The 26,374-nt window shown below is 40.9% G+C and overlaps 1 protein-coding gene across 3 annotated transcripts; it reads left to right on the forward strand.

Annotated features, from left to right (window-relative positions):
- Nucleotides 1-139: 139 nt before the first annotated feature.
- Nucleotides 140-26,153, forward strand: LOC124140031 (tyrosine--tRNA ligase, cytoplasmic-like). Of its 3 annotated transcripts, none has more exons than XM_046507368.2 (14): nucleotides 140-317; nucleotides 12,829-12,918; nucleotides 13,706-13,852; nucleotides 15,028-15,203; nucleotides 15,622-15,751; nucleotides 18,001-18,081; nucleotides 18,306-18,357; nucleotides 18,488-18,670; nucleotides 19,506-19,591; nucleotides 21,211-21,343; nucleotides 22,248-22,342; nucleotides 24,371-24,567; nucleotides 25,718-25,856; nucleotides 26,033-26,153. In XM_046507368.2, the coding sequence occupies exons 2-14, from the start codon at nucleotides 12,853-12,855 to the stop codon at nucleotides 26,141-26,143; spliced, it is 1,596 nt and encodes a 531-aa protein (XP_046363324.2). In that variant the 5' UTR covers nucleotides 140-317; nucleotides 12,829-12,852; the 3' UTR covers nucleotides 26,144-26,153. The 3 variants fall into 3 exon arrangements, with proteins under 3 accessions (XP_046363324.2, XP_046363325.2, XP_046363326.2); XM_046507369.2 differs by lacking the exon at nucleotides 140-317 and adding an exon at nucleotides 9,415-9,458; XM_046507370.2 differs by lacking the exon at nucleotides 140-317 and adding an exon at nucleotides 10,158-10,256.
- The last annotated feature ends 221 nt before the right edge of the window (nucleotides 26,154-26,374 follow it).

Raw genomic sequence — 26,374 nt, forward strand, 5'->3', positions numbered from 1 at the left:
AATCAAACAAATGATTGTTAACTGCATACATTGGTACAGTAAAATTGGAGTATTTCAAATGACCTTATATTATTAAAGGATTAAAGTTGATTGACGGTTGCGACACCTATACCCGGAAGTTGCATTTTGTTACGGTAAACGTGGCTGACGCAACTGGTGTCCGATCACCGGTGTAAACATTGCTGGCATATTGCGTGACTTAAATATCATACTTATGCTTATCTGACTTGTGATAAGTAATCCGAAGACTATTTAACGAAGTGGGTGTGAAATTTACTTGAAATATTGTGGTACTTTCAGCATTGTTCGTGGAATAGGTAAGTTATGAATGATATATTGATCAACTCTTCTCCGAGCTGGATGCAGGCTAAAACGGCACCTCAGCAAAACGTCACTGATTTCTCTGGCGAAAACGGCACCGCATTAGGTGAAAACGGCTACTATGAGTCGGGCGAAAACGGCACCTCTATTTTTAATAACGATAACAACGATTTTGTAGTAATATATAGGGTCCACTTGGTCCACTGGTCACAGTTATCACATGATACAGCATGTTGATTTCTTCTGACATTCTTCTCGCATGCTACACATCGAAAGGCCATATAAATAATTGTGATCTGACAGCATCATGTTTGGCCTCTTAAATACAGTTTCAGCTTAAATTGAGTAAAAGTACTTAAAACTTCAACGCGTATAGTGTTTTCACAATAAGTTAACTACGCCTCCCAATCGGAGTCGGTGAGTACATTGGAGTAGGGGGCTAATTTCTTATTTGTTTTATTTCACAATTAGTTGTGTTTGTAAGAGACGATGTGAGTTTAATTTCTATTATTTTTCTTCAAAGCATGTTATGTTTTCTCAATAAGTTGAGTTGCGTATAAGCTAAGTTGGATTATAGTTGGAGTAGAGGCTAATTTCTAATGTAAACTTGTTTTAACATCTCACAATTATTGGCGCTTGCAAGTTACAATGTAAGTTTAATATTATTTATTTGACCAAGGTAAAACAAAAAAATAAGGTGCCGTTTTCGCTCAAGTTCGAGGTGACGTTTTCGCCCGGTGACATTTTGCTGAGGTGCCGTTTTCACTATAACCCTCCGAGCTGGACAATCTGGTGAAAGTATTCTTATTATCTGACAGACAGGATGAACATAATGTCATCGTATCATCGATCACTTGTAGAATACAATCTGGGGTAACAATTTAGTTAACTTGAGAAAATTGCTACTCTGCATGTACATAAAGGTATACAATTTAGTCGGGTGGTAGGGTGTTGGCAAATTAGATTAAGCCAATTAGCCTAGCTTAGCTTTCAGCAAGTAACATGAGTTTGATCCTCCATGTGACGCTAATTAAAATCCGAAAAGTACCCCTTTATGATCATTAGGGTTAAGCAACCCCTTTTCGCGATCATTTGGATTAAGGCGACTATGCTTGTCGTGAGATGCGACTAACTGGATCGGGTTGTCAGGCTCGCTGACTTTGTGGATGCATGTCATCGATCCCAATTGTGTGGATCGAAGCTCATGATGTCAATCACTGGATTGTCTGCTCCAGACTGGAATATTTACAGACCGCCGTCATAAAGCTGGAATATTGCTGAGTTCGGTGTTAAACAACAAGCAAACATTTTGATTAGTTGTGAGGAACAGTATGGGTTAGCTATCCCTTTTAATGAATTAATCCACATGCGCTGAAAGGTAAACATTGGATGTTGATCAGGTGGTAAAGCCTTTGCAGAGTCATAAGTTGTGTATATTTTATCTTGATTGCTTTTGATAAATTAAATAAGTGATAAGTGAAATGGAAATGCCATGTCATGTATGACATGGTATGATGGGATAGTTTCAGATTTCAAACGATTCCGTCAAAATCTGTTATTGTTGTGTTTCACTTTCAGTACAATTTTCTGTATGATCAATGAAGGAATATTGTAAGGTTTCAACAAAGTCCAAGGCTTGCTGTCCAGTTTTCCCCTTCAGTAATTAATCAGTGATTAATATCCTTTATACAAACCAAATAATCCTGATTATGAAAGTTGAAGTAATATTTCTGCCAATGCTGGTTGTGGGACAAGGTAATTCTGTGAGGAGCTTTTAGCATGTTTAGGAAATGCATGTTTTGTTTGTTGTTTAACACCACATTCAGCAATATTCAATCTATATGATGGCTGTCTGTACATTTCTTAGTCTGCACCAGACAATCAAGTGATTGACTATTCATGAGCATCGATCTGTGCAATTGGGATACAGTGACATGTATCAACCGAGTCTGACCACCTATTCCTCTTACAACAAGCATAGTCACCTTTTACGGCAAGCATGGGTTGCTGAAGACCTATACTACCCCGGGTCTTCACCGGTAGGAAAAATATGTGCACATAATACAATGTGAAATGTAAAGTCACTAACGACAGCAATTAGAAGTATTTAGGGTCAGTGACTGTGAGGATGGGCATAGTAAGCTTTTAAACAAACATAATTTGTTTTCATAACAATTAAGGAACATTATCATAGATAATGTGAACAATACTTTAATAAACAAAGTGGAATATTCTTGACGCTGTTTTAGTCAACTAGATCATATAGAGTAGTAAGTCATGAATAAATACAGTTTGATGTTAACTTCTCTTGCCTTTTGGCATCATTTTTAATTTCTCTTGATTTTAATGTAACTACCGTATTTGACGTAATAAGCAATAAGAGCCCCGCTCTTATAATCGCCCATGGCGTTATTTGATCAATGTACACAAGAGTTATTTATTCCTGTATAATACGCACTTTTGTGTTATATGCATACTTAATAATATTTATGGACAATTAAATTCTGGAAAAATATATCTGTTGTACATAAACATTTCAGGCTGTCAGCATAAACCACAAAATATACGATCTTTCAACATGTTCAACTCTGTTTTATTTTCACCAAAATAATATTCTAATAAGAGCCCCCTATTTTTAATTTTGAGAGCGCCCTAGGTGCTTATTACATCGAATATGGTATACATGTATGTAAGGAGATAGTTATTACTATCTGAGTTGAGCTTATGATCACTGGATTGTCCGGTCCAGACTCAATTATTTACAGACCACTGTCATATAGTTTGAATATTGCTGAGTGTGTAGTTAAACAACCAACACACACACACACTAGTACTAAATATTAAACATGGTGGACAGAATAAAAAAATTCAAGACTTGTGTTCAGTTTACAAGCTAACTAAGTCACAGACTTTATATATATATAAATACACACTCTCAAACTTTCAGCCTCCCAGCTTTCATCAACCAAACACATTAGAATTCCTCTATGGGAATGAGGTGAGGTGAAATTGGGTTTAACGTCATGATCTATCTCCTTTTAACATCCATGATGTCTGTCAAATGTTATAATAACATTGATGTGCTTTTCTGTCCACTGCCTTAACTTGTCCATGTTGTCATTGGGAATTCAATTTTAATATGCTTTCCTCTTAATGATGTGGGCTAAAAGACTACAAACCCAAACAATATTTGATGAAAGGGGGTGTTTTTGAAAAAGTCATACACAATGAGCGGATGAGTTGGGGATTTGATGTCAGAGATGGAGCACAAGAACACAAACTTAGTTCAAATGTCATGGTTTTGGTTTGGTTTGTTGTTTTACGCCATTACAAGTCTCTTGACGAAACAGGTGTTGGTTGTTTAATGCCGCACACAGCAGTATTCCAGCTATATGATGGCGGTCTGTAAATAATCCAGTCTGGACCAGACAATCCAGTGATTTACATCATGAACATCGATCCATGCAATTGGGATACGATGACATGCATCAACCAAGTCAGCGAGCCTGACCACCCGATCCCGTTAGTCGCCTTTTACGGCAAGCATGGGTTGCTGAAGACCTATTCTACCCTGGATCATCACGGGTCTCAAATGTCATGGAAACTTGGGCAGGATAGGATAGTAGACAAGGATGACCACTTCAGTTGTATTCCTGGTATAGTAAGCAGCTGGTAAGTATTTTGGTATTTTCCCAGATCAATATTTTCTATGGTTAGCATACTGGCACATGAATTGTATTGCAATATGTTACAAATCAGACAGCTGTATTGCGTTACATATTGCAATATGTATTGAGTCCCAAATTATATATATATATATTTGTATTGTTCAAATGGTACTCACAAATAGAAATTGCAGCGTTAGAAATTGGCACTAGTCCTGTAGTCCTTACCAAACTGCCCAATGGTAAATGTATCCTTAGGACTAGTAGAGATTGGCCAGTTTTAAGGGTTTTGCTATATGTTATCATTATAAGGACTAGTGGACAAAAACTGTTAGTTTCTAACCCTGAATTGGTACTCCCTGTAGTGCTTTTGTCCTTGCCAAATGGCACAATAGTTCAGGTATCACAAAGACTACCGGTAGTAGAAATCTGCAATTTTTTAGGGTTTTGTTATATTTTATCGTAAGGACTAGTGGACTGGTACTTCTTCATTCAATAATCCTGACCTTCAGATTGCGAGATGTGTAGTATGGATGAATGAGACTACCTGTTATGTCATCAATATAGAATTTCAATGTAAACAGCGTGAAGCATGTGTTGTTCACATGGTTTAGATTGGAACCCAGTCCATCCAAATGCCTCACATATATTAAATTCTTCTGTGACTGTATTGGAAAATATCAGAACGCAAGGGTTATAATTGTGAAGCGTGTATTGCTGACGGCCGTATTGCAGTATACCAGTAAACAAGTTATGTTGCACAGCCCAAGTGCCTTTCTAGTGTAACCGGGGGCACGGGTCGCCCAGTCGTCTAAGGCGCTGCGATTCACTGTGCGGAGTTGCTTCCCTTGGACACGCCAGAAACCTATAATTGTGGGTTTGAATCCCAATTCGCCCCAATTATGTTTTAGGTTTGTCAGCACGATACCTGTGCTTGTGGGTTTCACCGAAGTGGTAAACGTCTGAGACCTGCATCACTTCGAGCTTTCCTCCCAATTTAAGCTGACATGCCATGATATAACTGGAATACTGTTAAAAGCAGCGTTAAACCCAACTCACTCACTCACTCACTCCTAGTGTAACCGGCATGAGCAATCACATTGACATCTATAAATTGATATAACTTTGGGCTCATGTGCATCCAGTGATTCAGTAAACAATGCCACACATTATCACCAGGCTCCTTGTACATCTTACCAGTATCAGCTATATCCATCAGGATGCAATCTCATTAAAATCAGATCTTAGTTTTCGCTACCCCTAAACAAAGATCTGAGGACATCCCATTACGGGTCTCATCAGAACGACCTCTCTCGAACTTTGACCGATCAATGAAATGACTGACAAGAAATCGACATTAGCCAATCAGAAGGCAGCTTTCTCGAGCTTTACAACACTAGTTTCAAACTGGCGACTACGCTTCGAAAAATATATTTTGACGTATTCCGGTTAAATTTTTAAAAACTTTATACAGAGAACATTCTGGAATGGCTTACAGGTGGCCTAGATTGTATGGATATAATCATAAAACCCGTAACTGTCGTTCAGAATACCCTCTGTGAAATATTTCGAGGTTGCATGATCAGAAAACACATTCCTTCTGTCACTTTCATGATCTGGTAAGCGATGCTCTGATTGGTTGGATGAAAGGTCTTTCTCACGTGACCCGAAATGGGATGTCCTCAGATCTGATTTTAATGAGATTGATCAGGATGTTGTGAGAATGACCTTGGTAATGAAGCATTTTATTGACTTTTTTATGGTACTTCCTAAAGCCACACACCTTAATTTTGAATAGGAAAGGCAATATACAATTTAGCCCTGAGCTATATGATGTATATAGTCCTTTAATCACCTGGTGACACACTGCTGTTTCATTAAGCAGCTATCATTCCAGTTGATGTGGAGATAAAACTGTATTCATTACTGTGTATTCTTGATACTGGTAAGTTAGAAAATATATCAATGTTTGTTGGTCATATTGTGCTATAGCAGTCTTAAACATATTTCTTTAATCTTAAGATATCTGTTTCATTGAAGCTGTTGTGGGATAGTTACAAGATTTTATGCACACCATATTTCTATGTGCATGATGTGTATCATTCAAACATGTTTGGTTTTTTTAAAATGCAGCTGTGTGGAGATTTAGATGTTATTTTATACCCCAGACGATGTGCATGATGGGTTTTGATATTTTTCCAATAGCGTAAACATTGTTTGGCATTTAGCCTGTTTAGAAGTTGGTAGAACATGAATTATGGTGTTTTCATTGCAATTACCTCAACTACGTAACATTGGAAATAGCATATCAACAAATCCATACTGAAGTACGCACATATCACGACATTAGAATGTGATCACGTTAGGTTTTCTTGGATTATTGTTGTTGTGGAATGGAATTCAAGCAGGACTTGTGACCTTATTTTCAACTACAAGTTCTAGCCCTTCAAATATTTCACTAGCTATGGACCAGTGGACATGGTGGGCTTGTTATAGATATCGATACCTCCTTCTGCATATCGATACCTCCTTCTGCATATCGATACCTTCTTCTGCATATCAATATTTCTTTCTGCATATCGATACTTCCTTCTGCATATCGATACTTCCTTCTCCATATCGATACCTTCTTATGCATATCAATATTTCTTTCTGCATATCGATACTTCCTTCTGCATATCGATTCTTCCTTCTGCATATCGATACCTCCTTCGGCTTATCAATACCTACTGTATATTGATTCCTCTTTCATCATATTGATACTTCCTTCTGCATATCAATACCTCCTCCTGCATATCGATACCTCCTTCTGCATATCGATACTTCCTTCTGCATATCGATACCTCCTGCATATTGATACCTCCTTCTGCATATCGATACTTCCTTCTGCATATCGATACTTCCTTCTGCTTATCAATACCTACTGTATATTGATTCCTCTTTCATCATATTGATACTTCCTTCTGCGTATCGATACCTTCCACATATCAATACTTCATTTCTCTGTTTATATGGTTTATGCCTTCAAGAACTCAAGTGAGTGAGGTTTTATGCCGCTTTTAGCAATATTCCAGGAATATCATGGCTATGGGACACCACAAATGGGCTTCACACATTGTACCCGTGTCGGGAATCGAACCTAGGTCTTCTGCATGACGAACTAACGCTATAACAACTAAAACTATCCGGCCGCCCCTCAAGATCTCAAGATTGTCTTGACTTGAGCATGTATTTCAAAACACTGTTTGTGATATTTATCACAGAAATACTTTCATCCTCATCGATGAAGGAAGAAATTAGGTCCTGGAACATGTTCTATGTAAAACACCTTCATCAGCTTCTCTAATATTCCTTACTGTGTAATGTCTGGCCTCGACTCCAGCACTGGGGTCAATGTAACCTGTTTGGTAACTCCATCACATCAGCGCTTGTAGACCTGAGAATGTCAGTACTTTAGGTTTGGACACAGCTGTCTGACATATGTGATGTGAGTGATGCCTGTCAGTGATGCGCACTCATTTCAGTACCACACACGTATGTAATGATCATGGTAACTGATACCGTCTGTATTGTTTGATCGACTGACATGTTCCAGAAATATGACACTGACCTAGCTTTTGTTAGTCATTTAACAAATATATGCCGAGTTTGAAATTAAGCTGGAAAGTCAATAGGTCCTTGTCAATTCTCAGATGTGGAGAGTTTTAGGGGGTCCTTAGATTCAAGTACTTCTGGGACGTCCCCTAGGGCACAAGGATCCCTTAATCTGGAATCCAGGTCATGCTGATATGCTTCAGAATTAGATCCCATTAGTGACAGGTCAGTTTTCCATCACACATATCCAGGTACACACAACGGACGGTGCGATGGGGAATGGTTAATGTGTTCACTGGTCACGCCAAAGACCTGGGTTCAATTCCCCCATCAGTAACAGGGGTGGAAATTTAAAAAAAAAACTTCACTTGCCATCGGACAAGTTTAAGCCAATTTTCACTTGCCCTGATTTCATTTTCACTTGCCCAAATAATTTCAAAATAAAACTTCAAATCATCAATATGTGTTAATCTCTTTCAACACCTTAGGCCGGTTTTCCCGTGAAGACGCATCGAGTCCCCAGACACCGTAGGCCAGTTTTCCGGCCAAGCCGTAGTCACGTCAGAATAGTATATATTTTTATGGACCTAGATCTACCTGTAATATCTTTCATTTATTAAATCTTTCGGAGCACCTTTAGAATAAAGTACCACAACTTCTCGTGAGGACGATCTCTGCCAAGACAAGCAACCAGTTTTTTGTGAGAATCCGTCGGACTCGAACCCGTGACCTTCGGATTGTTAGCCTGACAGCTAACCGACTGAGCTACGTCCACACTGTTAAACTTAGTGCAAATTTACCTAGTCATGCCTTTGACGTTACGGAACTGAACGAAAAGGGTCGAATAGGTAACGGACACTTACGAAGGTTACGGGTAGGCATGGTTTCTCGCAACTTTAGTCTACAGACACTTACGAATGATCCCGATGCCATTTGGCACACTCGTCCCATTCCGTAATCTACAAGATACCGAGTGGTGGGGAATGAGCCGATATGCCGCGAACTGAAAACGGCCTAGGCGTCAGACGTCAGACATCGAACTCGCGAGTACGCATGAATGATATGGTATTTAATAATTCGTCAGGTGATGTTTGTGACAGAAAAGGGTGGTAGGGAACACTGTAAGGATGATGTGGATAATAGTAAGGAACAATGGAGGAATTAGCATGACTAGTGACGACACAACGGTGAGTTGGCTTTTGAATCAGTACTGAAAAAATGTAGCCGGTGAAAGTGGCTTGTGTGAATGTTCCAGGACAGTTTCCAATAGCCAAAATATTCGACACAAAACCATTTCATCCTTTTTACTCGACGTTTTTGTGTGAAGAATATTAGGAGCAGCTATATAATCTATAATAGCCACTAAACGAGTACCTAACCCTAATGATCGTAAACGGGATCCAAGGGTTAAGGATAGACTTCGGGTAATCTAATAGCCACTAAACGGGTTCCTAACCCTAATGATCGTAAAGGGGGTGATTGATCGTAAAGGGGATCCAAGGGCTAAGGATAGAGAGTGCATAATAATGAAAATTAATGAACCGAAAAAATAATATATGTATATTAGTTCCCATTTATAACCATTTTATCCACTTCAATTACGAGAAAAACGAAATAAAAAATATATATAAAATATATAAAAATAAAAGTGCTTTCGTAAACTAGCCTAGCGCTTGCTCTAAAATGCGCCGCCGCAGGCTATAATTCGTAAACAAATACTCAAAACTCAACACCGCAGGGCGTATTCAATGACATTGCGTGTAGAGATGATAGATCACTGGGCATTGTTTCGCCGTTGTGACTGGCAACAAAATACTACAAATTACGTCATAGGGTATGATCACGTGTTTAAAAAGTTTGTGGTACTGTATTCTAAAGGTAGGCCCATCTTTCATATTTCACAACGTCTGAAATACGTATTCCATTTCAATTTATCATTTTTATCGATAAATTAAAAAATTATTCACTATTTCCCGCGATGTTATTGAAAATAACATTCTCGGACACACATTTCGACAACAGGTCCACATCGAACATGTCAAAGAGCAAAATAAAGACGTTTTAAGCAAATCTTTAAATATATTATACAAAGTGATAAATAAAATCAACAAAAATATATCTAAAAGTTATTTTTTCCATCGTTTCGTGCGATCGCGTGTAATGTAAGTCAAATGACATCTCGGCTTTCGTCGCCTTGAATTCTCGGCTCGGACACGATGTTTAGTAATGCAAAAATATATGCATGAAAAATCTTTGTCACAGCTCGTAACCTAGCACGATACATTCACGAAGTTCCATATTTTTTAATATATATCGTGATTTCCTGCTTTGAACGTTCAGAATAACACGATTTAACAAAAATCTTTCGCCAACTTCTGGAATTTATCAAACAGGAGCTTGGTATCACACCTGTAATTTGATTGGCTGCCTGAGGTCACATGCTCAAAATTGACCAATCACGAAACTTGTAGCAGATTTCGGCAAGAAAGCGTCATTAGAAACGAATTTTAATCCAATGAAATCGCTTGTTATAACTACGGGGGGAAAAAGGGGGGATGTTACGAAAGCGCGATTACGAAATATCTCTCAGCTAATTTATTGTACCATTTTACCAGTAGTTAGACATGTAGACAGTGATAGTAATTTCTAATATCACTTGCCTCCGGACAAGTTTAAGTAAGTGTTTTTTTTGCCCACCTCGTATATCTACTTGCCCCGGAGTCGGGAAATGGCAAATTTCCACCCCTGCTCAGTACAATGTGTGAAGCCCATTTCTAGTGTCCCGCGCCGTGATTTTGTTGGAATATTGCTCACTCACGCACACGGGGTATTCAAAGTCCTTGTGTGCATGTTTTAGTGACTTTGTAGTATGCAGGTCCAGTAGTTGGAAATCAACTAAATATCAAATCCACAAAATATATAATAAAATGCCAAACTGATTCCCAAAATAATCAGGATAATAATTCTTATTCCGTCCTTGGTTTCAGTATGGGACAGGGGACCTATAGTTCGCAACGCGGAGTTGCCTTCCGTTAGGGTACCGGAAACCTGTGACTACCAGTAGCTCCAAATCCCAGATTCGTACTGATTTTGTTTCTCTGGGTCAGCACCATACCCATGCTCGTGGGTTTCACCAATGTGATAAACATCTAAGACCTGCATCACTTTAGGTTTCCTCCCATGCAAGCAGTAAGGCTGTGATGTAACTGAAATACTCACACACTCACAAGAATAAATCTATTATCTCTACTTATCATAGGATATGATAGTATTTATTTATTCAGGCCTGGGCCAGCTGCACACACAGTGACTGCAGATCTGCCCAGTAATGCTCTGTTGTGAACATGACCATCAACTATTGAACATGCTGAAGTCATCTCACAACTGAACCGATCAAATACAGATATATATCAGCGTTCGAAATACCTGCCTGCCCGACCGTCCAAGACGGGTTGATTTCAACTCGGCCTGCGAGATTTTCAAATCCCCCTGCCCGACGGTCGGGTTATATTTCATAGGTGAAAATATTCTAAATATTTCCTGATGATAAGCATTAATTCACATGTAAAGATGAATGATAAAATGTAACCAAAAAGAACCCCGTTAGCTTTTAGACAACCTAACATTTAGCGATGTGATCAGTTTTCATATTTTTAATTAAATTATCCTGAGAAACATATGATTATAGTGGGCAGGCATGTTTTGGTCAGGCTGGCAAGTATTTCAGGTAGCCAGTCCTGTGGTCTGGCTGAAATTTTTGGGAGTTTCATACCCTGTATATATGTAACCATACTAACAAATATGGTACATTTAGACAGACAGACAGACGCTTTATCCAATAACAGACCACATGCCCATAATACATTGATAGAGCATGATTTATCATGCATGCTGGAGTAAAATATATTGGGGACAGTTGCATTCTGAGAAAAAAGGGTGCTCAATATTTATTAATTTGTAGGTTTTTCCTGAGAACACACCTATGTTATGAAGAACAAGGTTATCAAGATTATGTTTGCATTAGCTGTGTAAAGTACTTAGTGTGATGTGGAATGTCGCTTGTTAAAAAATGTTTTGTGTTATCCATACATCTACAAACTCCTACTTTATTATGTGGAATAATCTAGCTGATCACCCTAAGTACAATATTAGATAGTGACTGTCCGTTTCACTTGTGACACTATTTTACTGGAATATAGTCTCCAGACAGGGGAGGAATCTGGCCACCCTTTGTCTTGTTTAGTTTCCATGTTGTTACATGTTTAACTTTGCATCTAACACAATTCCCACCCGTGAAGATCCGGGGTAGAATAGGTCTTCAGCAACCCATTCTTGTCATAAGAAATCGGGTGGTCAGGCTCGCTGACTGGGTTGATGCATGTCATCGAATCCCAATTGCATGGATCAATGCTCATTATGTCAATCACTTGATTGTCTGGTCCAGACTTGATTATTTACAGACCGCTGTCTTATGGCTGGAATTTTGCTGAGTGCGGCATTAAACAGCAAATAAACAAAGAAACAAACACAATTCCAACTATGTGTACAATTAGGACAGAAGCTGGTATATAATTGAGTCTGGACCAGACAATCTAGTGATTGATGACATGCAATCAATCAAGTCACTGAGTGTGACCACCTGATCCATCTTACAATAAGCATAGGTCTCGGGGGGGATAGCAAATAACATGGTGTCAGAAGCCTCACTCATACATAGGGCTGTGTATTGGCAATAGATTTGTATTGCGATATATATATTGGGAGTTAAAGTGTTTGACAGTGGGTGACACTGATATTGTACATGCAGATCCTATTTTCTTTATATTATGATGTCAAAGTCAGCATGGCCAATCGATGCTGTTTTGGAGTCATTGGTGCAGGGGAGATAACGTGTGAGAAAAATCCACTTCACATTTTTGCCATTTTGTCAATAAATTTTTTTCGAAGGGAAACATCATTTGTGAATGAATTTCTGTGTAAATTTGGGTTTAATGATACAAATGATATTAAAACTTGTTCTATGTTTTTTACCCAGTGTACTGGAACATAGAAAAAATATAGCAATGCATAAGTGTATTGTAATATACCCGTGTGCCGATAATACCTTGTATTCCTACTCATAAGGTCCAGGACCCGTGAAGATTCCGGGGTAGAATAGGAAATGCCAGTGAACATCAGTATGTAATTATACTGAAACACTATGCAGGTAGTACATGCATGTCATGCAGTGTGTATTTGCTCTTTACAGTGACCTTGCAGTGGACCCACCATCATGGAGAACCAGACCAACAGCATGAGTCCGGAGGAGAAGCTTGACCTTCTCAAGAGGAATCTACAGGTGTGCCATACTAAGATAAACCACTTTTAATACAGCTGTGGGTTTAAGGTACTGCAGCTCGCTGTACAGAGTTGCGTCTCTTGGCTGAGTCAGGATTCAGCTGTCTTGGGTTTGGATCAGAGAGTCATTCTTCTTCTTTGATAGGCATTTAGAAGTTGGAGTACTAAGTAAGGATAAGAATTTATGGATGAACAACTTCTTTATTACAATTAAGAGCGACGTTTCGAAATAGGTTCTAACACCGTTATCAAGCAAGTGTCATTCTACTGGTCATCCTTGGTTTGTCAGCACCTTGCCAGTGCTTGTTGTCACCAAAGCAAGAAACGTCTTCGCCTTGCATCACTTTGGATCAGTGTTTGAAATAAAAACAAATTGCCAGGCTGTCATCAGGACCCACGGACTTTAGACATTTTTGAAGCTGCAGGTCCTTACTAAGCTCTTCAGGCCCTCATTTAAAAAACTACAGCTTATTGTGACGTAAATTAGTGCACGCCACAAGGTCCCATGCAACTTTGAAACTGCAGGCCCGACACACAAGATCGACCTGCCACAGGCCTACGGGCACGCACTTATTTCAAACACTGCTTTGGACATCCCTTTCATATTAAGTTGACACTCCTTGATACAACTGAAATACTAGCCCATTTTGAGTAACTTTAAATACAAGCTCACTCACACACAACATGCCAAATACATCAACTGCGAACGCTCACATCAATAGGATTCTTTTTTGAAGTAATAACTATTTCCTTTGTCTTGATCAACAATACTGTGTTTATTTTGACAGGAAGTTCTTGGGGAGGATCGCTTGCTGCCAGTGTTGAAGGAAAGGGATGTGAAGATCTACTGGGGCACAGCCACAACGGGCAAGCCTCACGTCGGCTACTTCGTGCCCATGTCCAAGGTGGCCGACTTCCTCAGGGCCGGGGCAGAGGTTGGTATTCTCCATTGTAACCATGGTAACATTTCATGTCTGGGTCATCTGTTTGTTGATATTGTCCACTGACAAGCATGGAAAAAATGTTTTGATGATATGTCGTGTGGATAATGTCTACTCGACACTGTAACCATGGTAACATAGCATGTCTAGATGGTGTGAACTGTGAGTGTTGGCAACTTTAACCATGGTAACGGGGCATGTCTAGATCATGTTTCCTGTGGGTATTGTCCACTGTAACCATGGAAATCTCTCTGGATATTGTTCACTGTAACCATAGCCTGTTTCTGGTTTGCTTGGCCCACACTTACAACTATTTTCTGGAAAAAAACGTGATCTTTTTTTCCCTATCGTTCTCACAACTGTTCCCGTAAATCCTGATAAGGTTCTTTCACAAGTCTGTCTTAGACATCTTCCCGAGGCAAGTGAGTTAACTGATTATAAAAGTCCAGTTTCCATCCTTGCCGAACTAGGCTGGTATTATGGAGTTACATTTTGGCTGGACTAATGAATCTATGCAAAGTCCAATCAAAATCGCACTCCTAAATCGAAATCCAGTTGGTAAACTGTCATGCAGATTTCGGTCGATTGCAGGATTTGCAAAGCATGTGCACCGCTAACTCGTTGTCAACAGATATTTTCTCAATCTTTACATGTTTTTAATCAAGGTGCTCACGTGATTTGATGCACTTCGCGATGTTAGACTCGTTTTATCACGAATATATAGATCTTGATTATCGATCAGATCGTCTTGACTGGGCGCTGCTGTTTTGTTTGAAGTAAATGCAAGTTATAAGAGAGGTGGAATCTGGCTGGTCCATAGGAGAGGCATAGAACGGACATAACTCGTGATAGCTACTGGTGGCACTACGATCGAGCCCAGGAATTACAGCATAGTTTGACAAGGGTGGAAACTGGACCTTTTAAAGTCAGTTAACTCTCTTGCCTCGGGAAGATGGTCTCAGAGAACAGTCTCATACTAAAGTCCTATTTATAGCACACACATGTACCAAATGAACAGTTCATTCACACCCCGCTTTTCACCTTACACTTTACAATCAAGACCTGCGACCCAGGCTTCTGTGGAAATCAGGATCTATATGCAGCACTAGCATCACTGTTGTATAACGCCAATTGAACCTGAGCCTTGACCTGCATGACTCTGTTCCCAGGTGACGATCCTGTTTGCGGACCTGCACGCGTACCTGGACAACATGAAGGCTCCGTGGGAGCTGCTGCAGGAGCGGGTCAAGTACTACGAGCACATCATCAAGTCCATGCTGCGCTCCATCGGGGTCCCGCTCGACAAGCTCAAGTTTGTGCGAGGAACAGACTACCAGCTCAGCAAGTGAGGTTCATTTTAATCTCGAGTGGTCATATTGATAACTAAAACAATAAAGATATGATAGTGGGAAGGCTTGGTAAAAAACTTGCATGGAGGCAAATTAGCCTGAAACATTTTCAAGTGATAACACATAGGACTTCTTCAAGCCTACAAATCTCCCAGACAAAATGGCTTACACTAGTGGCCTAGCACCTTGTTGCAAACAAGCCTTGTTTGCAGTGGTGAAATCACCCTTTGTGTTTAATAGTTTCCTAAGACAATGTTTGGATTCATTTCTTGGACAAAATTCTCCACAAAATTGAGTCCATGTTTGTTTCACTTCTTGTTGTTTGTAATTGTGTGATATTTTATGGTGAAGATATTTAAATACATCCAAACCAGTGGCATCATCAGCTGCCTGTAATGAGTCTGTATCTTTCAGAGAATACACATTGGATGTGTACAAGTTGTCGTCATTGGTGACAGAACATGATGCCAAGAAGGCTGGCGCCGAGGTGGTCAAGCAGGTGGATCACCCCCTCCTGAGTGGACTGCTGTACCCCGGACTGCAGGTGGGTGTGTCATGGGTTGCAGGTGGGTGTGTAATGGGTTGCAGGTGGGTGTGTCATGGGTTGCAGGTGGGTGTGTCATGGACTGCAGGTGGGTGTGTCATGGGCTGTAGGTGGGTGTGTCATGGGCTGTAGGTGGGTGTGTCATGGGCTGTAGGTGGGTGTGTCATGGGCTGTAGGTGTGTGAGACATGGGCTGTAGGTGTGTGAGACATGGGTTGTAGGTGGGTGTGTCATGGGCTGCAGGGTTGTGTGTCATGGGCTGTAGGTGGGTGTGTCATGGGCTGTAGGTGGGTGTGTCATGGGCTGTAGGTGGGTGTGTCATGGGTTGCAGGTGGGTGTGTCATGGGCTGCAGGTGGGTGTGTCATGGGCTGTAGGTGGGTGTGTCATGGGCTGCAGGTTGGTGTGTCATGGGTTGTAGGTGTGTGTGTCATGGGCTGCAGGTGGGTGTGTCATGGGTTGCAGGTGGGTGTGTCATGGGCTGCAGGTGGGTGTGTCATGGGTTGTAGGTGTGTGTGTCATGGGCTGTAGGTGTGTGTGTCATGGGTTGTAGGTGTGTGTGTCATGGGCTGTAGGTGGGTGTGTCATGGGTTGTAGGTGGGTGTGTCATGGGCTGCAGGTGGGTGTATCATTGGCTGCAGGTGTGTGTGTCATGGGTTGTAGGTGTGTGTGTCATGGGCTGCAGGTGTGTGTGTCATGGGTTGTAGGTGTGTGTGTCATGGGTTGCAGGTGTGTGTGTCATGGGCTGTAGGTGTGTGTGTCATGGGTTGTAGGTGTGTGTGTCATGGGTTGTAGGTGTGTGTGTTATGGGCTGCAGGTGGGTGTGTCATGGGTTGTAGGTGTGTGTGTCATGGGCTGTAGGTGGGTGTGTCATGGGCTGTAGGTGTGTGTGTCATGGGCTGTAGGTGGGTGTGTCATGGGCTGTAGGTGGGTGTGTCATGGGCTGCAGGTGTGTGTATCATGGGCTGCAGGTGTGTGTGTCATGGGTTGTAGGTGTGTGTGTCATGGGCTGCAGGTGTGTGTGTCATGGGTTGTAGGTGTGTGTGTCATGGGTTGCAGGTGGGTGTGTCATTGGCTGTAGGTGGGTGTGTCATGGGCTGTAGGTGGGTGTGTCATGGACTGTAGGTGTGTGTGTCATGGGTTGTAGGTGGGTGTGTCATGGGCTGTAGGTGGGTGTGTCATGGGTTGTAGGTGTGTGTGTCATGGCTGTAGGTGGGTGTGTCATGGGTTGTAGGTGTGTGTGTCATGGGCTGTAGGTGGGTGTGTCATGGGTTGTAGGTGGGTGTGTCATGGGCTGTAGGTGGGTGTCATGGGTTATAGATGGGTGTGTCATGGGTTGTAGGTGGGTGTCATGGGTTGTAGGTTGGTGTGTCATGGGTTATAGGTGGGTGTCATGGGTTGTAGGTGGGTGTCATGGGTTGTAGGTGTGTGTGTCATGGGTTGTAGGTGTGTGTGTCATGGGCTGCAGGTGTGTGTGTCATGGGTTGTAGGTGTGTGTGTCATGGGTTGGAGGTGGGTGTGTCTTTGGTTGTAGGTTGGTGTATTGTAGGTGGGTGTGTCATGGGTTGTAGGTGGGTGTATCATGGGATGTAGGTGTGTGAGACATGGGCTGTAGGTGGGTGTGTCATGGGTTGTAGGTGTGTCTGTCATGGGCTGTAGGTGGGTGTGTCATGGGTTGTAGGTGGGTGTGTCATGGGCTGCAGGTGGGTGTGTCATGGGCTGTAGGTGGGTGTGTCATGGGCTGCAGGTGGGTGTGTCATGGGTTGTAGGTGTGTGTGTCATGGGCTGCAGGTGGGTGTGTCATGGGTTGTAGGTGTGTGTGTCATGGGTTGCAGGTGGGTGTGTCATGGGTTGTAGGTGTGTGTGTGTCATGGGTTGTAGGTGGATGTGTCATGGGTTGTAGGTGGGCGTGTTGTGGGTTGTAGGTGGGTGTGTCATGGGTTGTAGGTGTGTCATGGGTTGTAGGTGGGTGTGTCATTGGTGGTATATGCATGTGTCATGGCTTGTGTGACACTTTCTTGAAAAGGGGAGATCTGATGGGGAGTGCTAACATTTCAGTTTTGTGTTAGTACTCTCATGGGTAAATGTGACATTTGTTCCAAAGAAGTAATCTTATTGCTAGTTTTACAACAGTAATGATAAGACTGCTTTGTGGGCAGAGGCCAAGGAAGTATCTGGTGATAGTGACATGGTGGACAGATGTGTAGCAGGGACATGTTTCACTGTTTTACATTCCTGACCCTGTGTTCCAGGCCCTGGATGAAGAATACCTGAAGGTTGACATACAGTTCGGTGGCGTTGATCAGAGGAAAATCTTCACATTTGCAGAAAAGGTATTTCAGTAATGAGTTTGTTAAGAGATTTATTTGGACCACTAACCCTTTTTGGTAAAATTAGTTATCTGTTAAAACAATGGTTGAGAAGTTAACACAAATGCTTAAAATTCTTAATTTGTAAAATTGTGGATTATCTGTTGTCCTATCAATTCACATATATTTAATGTTTGCTACAACACAATGTAACAATGCATGTAATGTGAACGTCTGGTGCCTTGCAGTACCTCCCACACTTGGGCTACAAGAAGAGGATGCACTTCATGAACCCCATGGGTAAGTAACATCTGAAGCCCCATCACTGATTGGTGCTTAGTGCTTGATGTCAAATAGTGCATCAGCTGTGTGTATTGCGGTAACCATAGTATTAGTAGCCATGGTAACCAATAAGCTGTCATATTTGCAGTTCCCGGTCTAACAGGATCCAAGATGAGTTCGTCAGACCCGGATTCCAAGATCGACCTGCTAGACTCACCAGCTCAAGTGAAGAAGAAGTTGAAGAAGGCGTTCTGTGAGCCGGGGAACATCGAGGACAATGGCCTGCTCTCCTTCTGCAAGTTTGTCCTCTTCCCCCTCAGCACAGATGGAGGTGTGTCCACTCAGCTCAGTTATCCTGCATACATCACCGTCTTTCTTATCATTAACTTCCCTGGGATTTTCTCTCGCACATAAGTGTAATTTGATTGGATCAAGGGGATCAGGGGGTCAGACTTGGTGACTTGGTTGATTTGATGTCATCATATCCCAGTGTAATCTCAATCACTGATTTGTCTGGAGCAGACTAGATTATATACAGTGAGTGAGTGAGTGAGTTGGATTTAACGCCGCTTTTAACAGTATTCCAGTTATATCACGGCGTGTCAGCTTAATGTGGGAGGAAAGCCCGAAGTGATGCAGGTCTCAGACGTTTACCACTTCGGTGAAACCCACGAGCACGGGTATGGTGCTGACAAACCTAGAAACATAATCAGGGCGAACTGGGATTCGAACCCACAATCATAGGTTTCTGGCGTGCCCAAAGGACGCAACTCTGCACAGCGAATCGCGGCGCCTTAGATAACTGGGCCACCCGTGCCCCCAGATTATATACAGACTGTCGTCATATACATTAAACTATGGTCATAACAAACTCAAAGGGACCACTGATTTTAATTCATTATAATCGTAGTTTGTTATAAGCATATATACAGCAGAAATACAGCAAATGCCTGGGACCATAAAAAAGTTTGTTATATCCATCCGTTCATTATGAACGTGTTGGTTATAAACGTAGTTTACTGTATTTGGTTTTGTGCTGAGAGCTGCGTTAAACAAAAAACAAACAAACATATTCTCGTACATCAACCACTGGTGAATGCAAAGTTTAAGAAACCATATTGGTTAACATGGGTACTTGTTATTAAACTGATGGATTTCTGTTACAGAATTTAAAGTTGAAAGAGCAGAAGAATTTGGAGGAAACCAAATATTTACCAAGTTTGAGGATTTACAAGAAGCATTTAGAAAGGAGGTAATAACGACACAACTGTTTGAGAAATGGTTTGGAATGGAACATGAATGTTTATACAGGAACCAGGGGTATCATGAGATTATTGTTCTTATTGTGACGTGTCGATTCCCAAATTGAAATATTTATTAACCTAGAAATCTGTACGTAAATAGAGGATATTTCATGTGTCGAGTGAAATATCATGTTTCTCTCACCGAGGTGACGGGGGGAAAGGAGATATTTTCACGAGTGGCGTATACTTTTGGTGTTGTTATCTGCAGGAAGATTAAATTATTTCATTACAAATGTAAAACCTTCAAGCGTAAATTCTCCCTACATAACACACGTGGACGGTAAGTACGACTAAAAATGTAGTTCTGTCTTTGCTAAATCTTAAAAAATATAAACAAAAGTAACCAAAAATATTTGATGTCACTAAAATTCTTTAGTATATATTTGGATATGATTATATACAAAATCAACTTCATCAAAAAATAAATTTCAAATCAATGAGATGGTTGTTCGAAGCGAAAGAATACACGTAATTCAAGTAACAAAATGGCGCTTTGCGAAACGTAAAGTATCGACTGACAAATCAGAAGAGAAATTCACAGTTTAATACAAATCATTTTCAACAAAATAACAAATGGTAAGAATCTGTATTAACTACATAAATGACCATCTGTCATTATATGACTTGTTAACGTTGAACTGACGTAAATCAACAGTTTGTGTACGAGCTGTCTCGTGTAGGCCAACATAGTTCCGTCAACGTGTTATGTTCACTGCAGTGAAATATCAGGTGTTATGTTCACTGCAGTGAAATATCAAGTGTTATGTTCACAGCAATGAAAATATCACTTTTCTCAACTTCAGAAAACTCAGTCTTTCACACTGAAGTATATAATAAAAGAATTTAGTGTAAAACCAACAAACAACAAATGGTATAATAACTATGAAAAGAACAAACTGTGGATGATTGTTGTTATCTGTGAATATCACATATATGAATGTGAACGTATTATGATAGACAGCATATGTGAAAGGTGAATATCACGCCAAGGCAGCAGTCCGAATATTAAGTGTAAGATCTGGTCATTGGTTCAATATGTTTGCTCCGTTAGCGCCATAACCCTGCTCATGGGTTACACTAAGTGTCTTACTTTCCTCTCACTTTGTGTGAGTTTATTTGAGTATGAACCTTCATAGAGTGAGGACCAAACTGTTTGACAATCAGAGGTTGGATGGGTCGTGTCAAGGATATTCGTGATGCAGTCAAACTTTGACTTGTCTCAATGTATGCTGAAATGCAGTGTTCAAGATTAAGGGGTCTGGATGATCAGAAACAAGGCTTCTGCATGTATTCATGCTCAGGAATTTTCAGGGTTTTCCTCATGAATGTTAAAGTAGTCCATCATTTCAATAATTCAGTCTCATGAAAAAAGTATGAATGTCAAAATGTGTTTTTCATACGCTTATAAACGCCGGTTTCATGGTCATGTGACCGACCTCTCGTCCAGTGAAAAAAGGGTACATCTTGTAAACTTCCCATTAAAAATGTATCATGTGTTGGCTTTCCTCCCCAAAAGCTACACTGTGATATTACTGAACCCTGTTCAACTCCCTCCTCTGTTACCCAGGAGCTGCACCCCGGGGACCTGAAGGCAGCGGTGGAGGTCTACCTCAACCGGATGCTTGAGCCCATCAGGAAGGACTTCGAAGCCCAAGAACTCAAGAAGATCACTGCCAAGGCCTACCCAGTTGTCAAAACAAGTGAGGTTATTTTCTTTAGACATCCAGTCTGAAATTCAGTGGCATGGACCATTTTTAATGAAATGCTTCATACGTCCGTGAGCTCATCTGAGTGAGTGTATGAGCAAAGTGAGGAACTCTGGTATGCCTGCGGGGTGTATTTGTGTTCACTGTGCAACTGGGGGCACGGGTGGCCCAGTCGTCTAAGGTGCCGCGGTTCGCTGTGCAGAGTTGCATCCCTTGGGCACGTCAGAAACCTATGATTGTGGGTTCGAATCCCGGTTCGCCCCCATTATGTTTCTAGGTTTGTCAGCACCATACCCGTACTCATGGGTTTCACCGAAGTGGTAAACATCTGAGATCTGCATCACTTCAGGTTTTCCTCCCACATTAAGTTGACACGCCGCGATAAACTTGAATAGTGTTAATACGGCGTTAAATCCAACTCACTCACTGTGCAACTTTAATTGTCGTGTAATGGGATTCGTTTTACAACATATTGTAAGTTTTTCACCAAAATGAACACACGCAGGTGAGAATCATAGACTAAAAGACAAATCATCCAAAATGGGGCTTACATGTCCAAGAAAACATTTCCATTTGACGACAGGTCGAGTATTACGACAAATGTGAATGAAAATTGCACCACGACATTCTTTAGATTATGGCGCCACTGCATTGAAAGCTTGTTTTGTGACATAATAGCTCTGTAGGACATCATCAATTAAATGTTGCTGCATGCTACAAATTGAGGGAAATATAAAAATGTACACATAGTCAAATAATTCCTGACTAACTTATTATACTTTCAAAAGACCTTCTGTAAACACAATTGAAGTGAACTGTTTAAATCAGTTGTGTTAATGGTGGTTTGAACACTTTAGCCTGCTAGTCCCTGTGTATATGTGAAGTGATTGTGTTACAGAAGCACCCAAGGGAGGGGCAGCGTCCCAGCAGACAGAGGAGATCATCCCCTCCAGACTCGATCTTAGAGTCGGCAGAATCACAGAAGTCTGCAAGGTAGGAAAAGTTACAGAATACTGGTCCATTTATTCCACAGCCTCACCTTGATGGAGTAAAGTATTCATCTGGCAGTGTGAAGTCACTGCTAACTGATCATGATTAATACTTATAAACCTATTCATTGTGATCGCTATTAAGTAAGAGGCTTCTTTCTATAGGCATTAAAACCTATTGTGAGGTTTTACTTTCCAGTCGGGTTAAATCTCATAAACAGGGACGTTGTAATGTCCCTGGGATTTTATATAATATCGCAGGGATTTTATAGGATATTCAAGTCAAATTTGCTGTAATATCCCAGGGATTTTATATAATGTCCTGGGTATTTTATTAATGTAACTTCCGTTCAGATTGTAACATGTAATGAAATTTAAAATCAAATGATAAATGTTTTCTTTATATTCCCAAAGATCGAACTCGCAACCTTCATATCTGTAGCCCACTGAGTGTACCACGAGGCTACAGAGGTGTTGATAAGCCACATTGGTTTTTAGAATGTCCTTTTCAAGATCCGTACGCCAGCAACAGATATTTTACCCGCGTTTCCTAATGTTCATGGAAAGTATTTCGAAACATAAAAATGTTGATAAATGTTGTTTTAAGTTTCTTTTTTTTCGGTTTATAAGCATGGAAAAACACTTTCCCTCAGTTTTGGTAGACAGAGCATGCCTTGTGGGTCAGGAAAAAACCGCGGGGGCTTCGCCCCCTTGGTTTTTCCCTCTCCCCAGGCCATGCTCTGTCTACCAAAACCTCGTAAGCGTGTTTTCTCCAATACTAAATAACTCAAGACGCACAAAGTTACTGGTAATTGTTTAGTCATTTAGCACAGTTGCACTATATTTGACATAGGTACAGCTTGAATGTTAGATTCAAGATATTATATCTTTCTTTGGATGGAAATCTGGTAAAATGAGTCTTTTCATGTTACTACAACCCCCAAAAGATTCTGGGGCAGAGTAAATTTCCATTACCCCAGGTTTGTCATAATCACATACGATCAACCATACATCTGATGGTTATTTACAGGTGCAGTGATTTGAACAACATGCAAGCAATATATCAACATTCACATCAAGCAATAAACTTTATAGCATGTACATTGTTTTCAGATTTCCCGGAAAGACACTAGTTGCTGACAACTAATCTTTTCAATCAAGGTTTCACTATCAAAAGCCGGGTTAAATCATTCCAGTAATTTTATGGTAGACAGGCTTGTCAACATGTTTAGCAGGACATACTTATCCTTATTGCGAACACCTGGTGTCATCAGAGATTTTTAGTGAAACATTCATATTTTTTCATCATTGATTTTTCATTTCACACCACATGGTGTCTGTTTCAGCATATACTGTATATCTTGAAATTAATGCGTCTCCAATTAATGCGACCGTTGAGCCCTAGCCAAAAATGTGACTCAATATCAATGTGACTCCCCCCACCCCATCCCCAGTGGAATGATGCATATCCTTACCTTAATCCAATCAAACAGCAGATAGCACTGCTTATTAGCCCTGAGTAGAGAACTTCCGTAACTTCAATAAACAGTGTTTTCCTAAAAACAACTTTCAGTTTATATGTTTACTCGGTTGACTGGCATTAAGGAAGTTCAAAGGCAATACAATAATTGAACCAACAACAGTTCACTGATTGGTATGCCGAGAAGGTGTCAACAAGTCTTGACACAAGTAGTTATAACTCTTGACCACAGCAGTGATAACTCACCAGATGCCCATTGTGTAATTTCTATTCTTTGAATGACATTGTTATATACTTGTTACAACTGCCGTCAATAAACCGTGTTTGTGTTTATATTCAAGTTGGTATTTCCGCTATCCAAAGTGTGCAGTAAGGCCGTCTCATTGTTGATAGTCATTTTTGAGACCTAAATGTGAAGTAATGCAAATGAAGACCACTCACATTTTTTGCATTTAGTTCACACTCACATTAATTTCAAGATTTACAGTATACAAGACTGATTAATCTCTGGCATTGAAATGTTGAATTGACTCCCTCCCTTGTGATGTGCAGCATCCTGATGCAGACAGCCTGTACATGGAGACGGTGGACCTGGGGGAGGAGGGGTCGACACGGACGGTCATCAGCGGCCTGGCCGGTCTCTACCCCATGGAGGACTTGAAGGACAGGCTTGGAGTGTTCCTGTGCAACCTGAAGCCTCAGAAGATGCGGGGCATCGAGTCGCAGGCCATGCTCATGTGTGCCTCGGTGTGAGTAGACACAAGCTGGCAGGACTGAGATCTCTTATTAATCACCAGGATAAGCATACGTGTGTGAGCACGAGCATCTGATCCATTATGTCACCTCTTACAACCCGCATTGTTTCATATGGACCAGTTCTAACCGGCATCATCATGGGTACCCAAAGACGCCTCTTATGTCTAGCTGACCTGTGAAGATCCAGGGTAGAATAGGTCTTCAACAACCCATGCTTGCCCTAAAAGGCCACTATGTTTGACGTAAGAGGCGACTAACGGAATCTGGTGGTCAGGCTCGCTAACTTGGTTGAGGCATGTCATCATCTCTCAATTGCATGGATCGATGCTCATGATGTCAATCACTGGATTGTCTGATCCACATTCGATTATTTACAGACCGCAGTCATATGGCTGGAATATTGCTGAGTGCGGCGTTAAACAACAAACAAACAAACAAAAAACAAAAAAACTTATGTCTAGCTATGCAGTGCTGGGGATACATTCTAGCATTGGTCCCCACTTTTGCTTTCAAACAGCAGAACATGTCTGTTGGGTAGTTTCACTGCAACTTGCATAAGACTGTTTATATGTAATTGGCTGGTTTACAAAGAATGGTTTCATCTTCTAAACAGCTATGACTTATATGACACACATGTTCCTGGGAAGACATCACCTGTTCATTAAACATAGTCGGCTCCAAAAGCGTTTGTAATAGTATTTATGTCTATTTATAACATTGGTTTCTGTAAACTGCCAACCCGGTGAAGACCCGGGGTAGAGTAGGTCTTCAGCAACCCAAGCTTGCCATAAATGGTGATTATGCTTGTCGTAAGACGCGACTAATGGGATCGGGTGGTCAGGCTCGCTGACTTGGTTGATGCATGTCATTGTTTCCTTATTGTGTGGATCCATGCTCATGATGTCAATCACTGGATTGTCTTGTCCAGACTTGATTATTTACAGACCGCGGTCATATAGCTGAAATATCGCTGATTGTGGCGTTAAACAACAAACAGACAAACAAACAAACAAAACTGTAAAGTGCCTAAAAAAATGAAGGGCGTAAAGAACAAATCAATCGTCCGACAGAATTTTGAATGTTGAGTTGTTGAGTATATAACAGTAACGACACTAAAGATGCTGATGATGTGTTTCTGTGCAGGGATGATCCCCGGGCCGTGGAGCCTCTTGACCCCCCTGAGGGCAGCGCCCCAGGGGACAGGGTGTTCGTGGAGGGTTACGAGAAGGGCACACCGGACGAAGAATTAAAACCCAAGAAGAAAGTCTGGGAAAAATTACAGGTAAGTTTATCTTATTGAAACCATTAGAATGATACAAAAACAGTCCTAGAAAATGTTAAATCTATTGATTAACACCAGCAGACGTAACAGTTAAGTGGTCATTGCTATCGTGTTCTTACAAAACTTCTTCGTTATCATGTAAGTAGAATTTGCATTCATTTCTTTTTTTTTCGCAGCCGGACTTTTTAACAAGTGGATCTTCTGTGGCAGAATGGCAGGGTAACCCTTTGATGACGAAACTTGGAACAGTCACTTGTAAATCTCTTAAGTCATCACCTATTAAATAATGGAGGAATATTTACTAGTTACCTGTTTCAATCTCTCCTGTATGGTCCTGTAAATGGTGACAAAACATACAACTTGATGGATGACAACTTCTGGTTTTTTGCATATCGCGACGTTTCATTGTTGATTCTTACTCCGCTGTCAAGTTAGAATACACTCTAGCTTGATAACAGTGTAAGAATTTACATTGAATAGTCACTACATGTAATAAACCAGAAGTTGTTACCTATAAA

This window comes from Haliotis rufescens, unplaced genomic scaffold (assembly GCF_023055435.1).
Source record: "Haliotis rufescens isolate VD_foot unplaced genomic scaffold, xgHalRufe1.0.p SCAF_5, whole genome shotgun sequence".
In the NCBI taxonomy this organism is placed as follows: Eukaryota; Metazoa; Mollusca; class Gastropoda; order Lepetellida; family Haliotidae; genus Haliotis; species Haliotis rufescens.

Excerpts from the sequence above, each read along its gene's own strand:
- LOC124140031 (XM_046507368.2), top strand. The coding sequence starts at position 12,853 with ATGGAGAACCAGACCAACAGCATGAGTCCGGAGGAGAAGCTTGACCTT. Across the intron at positions 18,082-18,305 it reads TCTTCACATTTGCAGAAAAG|TACCTCCCACACTTGGGCTA; the intron begins GTATTTCAGTAA and ends GGTGCCTTGCAG. Across the intron at positions 18,671-19,505 it reads CCCCCTCAGCACAGATGGAG|AATTTAAAGTTGAAAGAGCA; the intron begins GTGTGTCCACTC and ends TTTCTGTTACAG.